At 41.6% G+C, this 5,842-nt stretch overlaps 1 protein-coding gene across 1 annotated transcript; it reads right to left on the bottom strand.

Moving 5' to 3' along the window:
- Positions 1 to 436: 436 nt before the first annotated feature.
- TMEM52B (transmembrane protein 52B) lies at positions 437 to 4,570 on the bottom strand. Its single transcript, XM_079304754.1, has 6 exons — positions 4,438 to 4,570; positions 3,594 to 4,223; positions 2,954 to 2,997; positions 2,221 to 2,259; positions 1,159 to 1,325; positions 437 to 746 (listed from the first exon to the last, which is right to left on the bottom strand). The coding sequence occupies exons 2-6, from the start codon at positions 3,639 to 3,641 to the stop codon at positions 496 to 498; spliced, it is 549 nt and encodes a 182-aa protein (XP_079160880.1). The 5' UTR covers positions 3,642 to 4,223; positions 4,438 to 4,570; the 3' UTR covers positions 437 to 495.
- Positions 4,571 to 5,842: the final 1,272 nt, after the last annotated feature.

Genomic DNA, 5,842 nt, shown 5'->3' with positions numbered 1-5,842 from the left:
GCCTAGTCCAGGGTTTTACAGATGGGCCATACCTATGTTCATTTCTGGATGGTTCAACATATTTGTATTGTCCAGGAGAGACTCACAAGTTATTCAGTCTGAGAAATGGCTTGCATGTTTTAAATGGTCTCACTTCCATGGATCTGGTTTTGACAACAACATTAGGAATTAATAAATGGTACTATATGAATGCATTGAAAGTATGATTGAGCTTTATTTCAGAGGTAGTGCTCTTGCTCCTCCCCTTGTGTGATTCTAATGTTGTGTGCCTGTAATGAATGGGCTTGGTGAATGCAAATTATCTGAAGGAGGTGTCAAAAACAGCCATTCCACTATGCTAGATCTGAAAATATTTGAAATGTTAGTTGTTTTCCCCTTACCTCCCTTCCTTTATTGACTAAGGGAGTTAATTTGAAATTCTTTAGACCTTGCCCACCTGAATTAGTCTCTGCATGCAACTATCCTGTATTATTAGCTGTTGAGTAAAGCCAGACATCAGTGTCCTGGGAGGGCTGGCTGGGCATCATTGCCCTCAGTAGGTGCCTGTGGTTTTTCCTCTGGCACTGGATCCAGGTCTGGCACTTTCTGCCCTGCCTTGGCCACCGTGAACCTGCTCATGTGCAGAGCTTCTTCATACACTGGAGGGGTGTCTGAGGCTGAGAGGGGAGGTGTTCCCTGGGCAGCATTGTGGGAGTGTGCCACAGCCAATATCCTCCTGGCAGCTGGCCCAAACACCGAGTGGAGAGCTGAAAGAGAAGAGACCAAAGCTGTTTGCCTCATCCCAGGGGCATTGTGTGATTAGAGGAGGGTAAACACATCCATAGGGCTTAGGGTTTTCTCTTCCCACAACCAGAATGTTTTCCTGTCTTCCCTAAAAGGACTCTGTGTGTGTGTGTGTGTGTGTGTGTGTGTGTTTGTGTGTGTATGTGTGAAATCCTACTAGCAGCCCCCCACAATTCCTCTCTCCTGAAATACCACTGAAACCTGTAGCTGCCCTTTTTCCACCCCAGCACGTCTCAGCTTGTAGCACATACAGAGGTCACTTTCCCTCCCTCCTGCCATGAACTTCCCTCTGCCAGCCTTGGGGTGCCACCAGCTGGGCTTTGCAGTGCAGCAGGGTGCTGAGGTGCCCTGAAGGACCTGGCAAGGCCAACTCACAGGTGATGGTGCTCTGCAGGGTGCTGTCGTGGTCAAAGGCGATGACGGTCACCTCGTAGGGCTGAGGGCCCGACTCGTCCCCGGTCTGGTGGCACTGGAAGCAGCACTTCACACAGACAGAGACCAGCCCACACAGCAGCAGGAGCCCTCCAACCACCAGCACCAACCTGCAGCGGGAGGGGACACAGAATTAGGATAGAAAGATTTTGTTTGCAGGACATCTCTTAATGTCTCTGACTGCTTACAATATGGTTTACCTCAAAGCTAAACAAAGTTGCCTGGGGCTTTGTCCAGCTGGGTTTGGACAGTATCCAGGTATGCAGATCCATCATCCCCTCCATGTACCTGTTCAAGTGCTGCACCATCCTCAGGGGAAGCATTTTTCTCCTGTCTAATCAGAATTTTCCTGTCTGCAGCTAGGTCAGCCACCTTGTGTGCTTCTACTGAACACATCTGAGAAGTCTCTATCTTCTCTCAAGATCCCTCTTAGGTAGTGAAAAACTGCAATCACTTTATCCCCTTAGCTTTCTCCAGGCTGAAGAAACCTGGTTCTTTTTATTGGCTCTGCAGGGGACTGGCTTCAGTTTGCCAACCTCTATTTTGTACTGGGGACCAAAGCCAGGTATTCCAGACATCTCATTTTGAGTGACAAGCAGAGAGGAAAAAATGGATCTTGCAATTTTCTGGCATAGCTGTATTAATTCAGCCTTCTAGATGTTCAACAACTACCATCCTTCTTATTCTCATCCTGGTGGGAATGACTAAGAAATCAGACAGAACTTACTTTAAAAATCAGTCTTTTAAAAAGCATATTGTGCCATGGATACTTTATCAATAGTGTTCATATGACTAAATATGTGTAATAAAAAGGAGGCTGGTGGGTCAACTTTTGTAAAAGACAATGATATATCTGAGGGGCTGTCTTGCTCTTGTAGAGCTCTGGAGAATCCCAGGGAAAAGGAGGGGGTGACATCACTCTTGAGCAGGTCACATTAAATCCCACCCCCTTGCTACTGGAATGGTCTAGAGATGCAGATATTTAGAGTAAACATGTTATCTTACCAGATATACCACAGACGGTCCCATTCTGTACCTGAGCAGCTGAAGAGAAGAGGGTACAAGAAATAGTTATCCACAGAACACCAAATAAATGTGAAGATACCCATGGCACCCTCCTCCATCTCCCCTCATGCTCCTCACTCACTGTCCAGATTCCAGATGGCACAATGGTGAGAAACTCATTGTGCTTTGTGGAGAACATAGCTGTTCAACCTCATCAATATCCCTGTTAGGTGAATTTCCCTTCTGTTGGCATTATACCTTGATTTTTTTCCTGATATTTATCCTTGCCCAATTCCCTTTGCAAACCTTAAGAGATCTGCATTCAAGTTCATTTCTTTCTTTTTTGTCACTCTATAATTCTAGTTATTCTTACAAATTACATCACTGATAGTAATATTCACCAAAACAGTATATTTCAAACCATTTTTTCAAGGCAAGTTCAATTCTAAATTCATATTCCCAGTCAACTGAAATTACACCAGAAAGCTCTTAACTGTTGCAGTAATCCAAATAGGCAGCAGGAGCAGTACCACAGAATCAGTATGTTGACCAATAAAAATAGTAATTGATACAGTTCACATTCAAAGTAATGGTGATTTTACATGAATTTTTAATACAACTAAATAAGATTTTCTGGGAAATGTTAACCATCAGGTCATAACGCCCATGTCCAGTATTGCCTTTGCTGTTCATTGTTTTCTTAAAAGAAGAGCAAGATTGACAAATACTTAACAGTTCAGTGTTGAGGCAGCCCTCTTCACCTCTCACCTGGGGGAACTAGAAGGAGAAAAGCAGCAAAGATACAGATAGAGTGAATTAAATTTTTGTCAAATGCATCTTGTATATTTTTTATATTATGAGCCTGGATCTCCTATGGTAGAGGCGTACTGTTATCTATCTTCCATTGCTTCTATCATATATTCTGCTGTAGATTTGAAGTTACTCTTGCCAACAGCATTGTTTCATACATTAACTTCATGTAGTCCTTAAAATCCTATTTAGTACTGTTCTTGACTTCATTGTCACCACAGCCTTCCCGTTCTCCACTACAAGCCATGTCATCTTCCAGCTCTAGGTCCTTCTCCATGCTCCATTATTAAGAACATTTAAGTATCCTGCTTCATATTATACCCACCCTGGCTTGAAAACTGCTCTGTCCCTCCAGCACTCCTACCCTTCTCAATCCTTTTCCTTGGGTACCCTCATGTCTGAGTTACCATCCCTGGAATAGCAGCAAATATTATCTTCTCTGTGTGTGCCTTTTAAATGTCCAGTCCTTTCTAATATCAGGGAAATTATTATTGCTACTGGCCCTCCATCTTTCCAATATCTGACCAGAGACACCATGAAGAGGAATGTCAAAGATGACTTACCCATAGGAAACTCCCTACAACAAAGCAGATCATGTCTGAGTTATGCATCCCTGTAAGGTGGTTCTGTGGTCTCTTGGTGTTTCAAGCTGCTCACAGTCTTCTTGTCCTTTCTACTTTCAGTTCATCCTCACCAGTCCAGTGGCCAGGAGAAGGAGCAGCTTCTGTGCTGTGTGTTGAATCCAATCTCTTCCTCCTACTCTTCCTCCTTCTGTCCTTCAGGTTTTTGCTTTCCCTCTTTTTCTTTTTGACACTGGCAATTCCTGATTGTTTCTGCTTGTCTCTTTTTGTTATTCTATTGGCCTGGTTCTCTTCCTCTTTTGAAGGGATTTTTAAAACTTTCCAGTCAGATCAGGAGAAGAGCAGTGGCTGCAGGTTCTTACTTTAGATGTTTAACTAGTTCAGTGAAGGGCATCATGAGATCTCTGCAGGCCTGACCCTTCCCTTGTATGAGAAGAAAGGGTCTCTGAGTTTGTTCATTCCCAGTTATTTCTCTCCCCGCCCCTGCCCTGAGGGGAGTGGGTTGAAGGTCATGTCAGTGACCTGTTTAAATGGAGTTCAGATTCCTCTCCCTCCTCCAGGACCTTCTCTGCTCCTGCACTCACATTGTCCTACCTCTGACGATCCAACCTGCTGATTTAGAACTGAAAGAATTTGCCATATCATAATTACATCCAGCATTTTATATGTATTTATATCTGCAGTTATATGCACATGTGTGTATGTAGACATATATGTATATGAGTGTATATATATATATGCATATGAATATATATATTTATATATATATTAATATGCAGCAACTCTTGTACCTCCCATTTTAAGGCTCTGCCATCATCCCTCTTACCTGGTCATGTCCTGCTATGTCACTCTTGCAGCTGAGAGTCTGTTCACTCACAGGTCCCACTCCCAAACTTCCTGCATTGCCAGTCAACTCCCCCTAAATCCCTTGCAGCAGAGGGTTATCTGATTCTCTTGTCCTGGATACTATGAGTCCTTCAGCTGGTTATTTTCACAGGCTGAATTAAATGACCCATTAATATTTTTTTTGTCTTGTAGAATTGCTTAAAATTTCTGTTAGTGCTCATGGCTATCCAGAGTGTTATTACACTCATGTAATTGGGTTCTCCTAATCTTTCTCTTTTGAATAGCTGATACAGAAAAAATGCTCTGCAGTAATGTGTAACTATTTGTGTTTGGGAACCACCTGGGACCGGTGCATAAATGTTTGTTAAAGGTAGGATAGCAGCTAGTGAGACTTGTTACCCCTTGTTGCAATCACAGCCCCTTCACATTAAACTGGTGAATCATTAGCCCTGGTGGTGCATTTTAGAGTTGCAGAGCAGAACAAATGGATTCATGAAATAATCTTTTCTCCCAAGGCAGGCTAAAACTCATTTGCCATTCTCTAATTATAAAAGTAGTGGTACAGTATAAGCATGCCTTAGCAGTAATTTATCCATTCATTCATCCATCCATCCATGCCTGCTGGAAGAAGATTTCTGAGTCCTGATGGACAAATAAAAAAAGGAAAAAAGAAAGAAAAATGCCCTACTGACATTGTATTTACATAGGAATTGACCAATAGTCTTTTTGTCTCCTTCTCCTAAATTCTTTGGTGTATTGTAGAAGTCTTAGAAGAAAAGACCCAGCAGAACTGTAAAATAGCTTTTTTGCATGCATGGCTTTTGCAATTGAATTCAATTTGGAAAAGAAGTAGAAATCACTAATGTTTTTAAGGGCTTCTTATTATCAGTGTGATAATTGAATAGATCATAATTTGATTTTAGCTGAAATTCAGTCATATGATAATCTCAAATTCTGGGATGATCCAAATGCAGAAATAGCAGAAAAAGTGACCAAAAAATCCCTAAAGAAAAACCTGAAGTGTGACATGAAACAGTGACCTCTCATAAAGGATATAATAATAAATTCTTACTGAAACTTATTGATTACTCTTCTTCAATTTCTATGGTATTGCTATTAACAATCTGTTTTCAGTGTTACCAAAAATAGTTAAAAATACAAACTCCTTAACACCAATGTAGAATTAAGAAGTAGGCATTCTTTTTTTGGCTGGATGCACGAGGGGATATCCTCTGGAATATTGTTCATGCTGAGCACAGAAAAAGATCCTATTTACAGGCTTCATTTTACATATATATTGGTTGATTTTCCTGGAATAAACATGCAATTGATAATCATTTCCCCAAAATCATTAACATATTTTTCCTCCTCTCTGCAGATGTGTT

Source organism: Erithacus rubecula (assembly GCF_903797595.1).
Source record: "Erithacus rubecula genome assembly, chromosome: 4".
NCBI lineage: Eukaryota > Metazoa > Chordata > Aves > Passeriformes > Muscicapidae > Erithacus > Erithacus rubecula.
The sequence above is the reverse complement of the archived record's forward strand: the minus strand, read 5'-3'. Positions and strand labels throughout refer to the sequence as shown.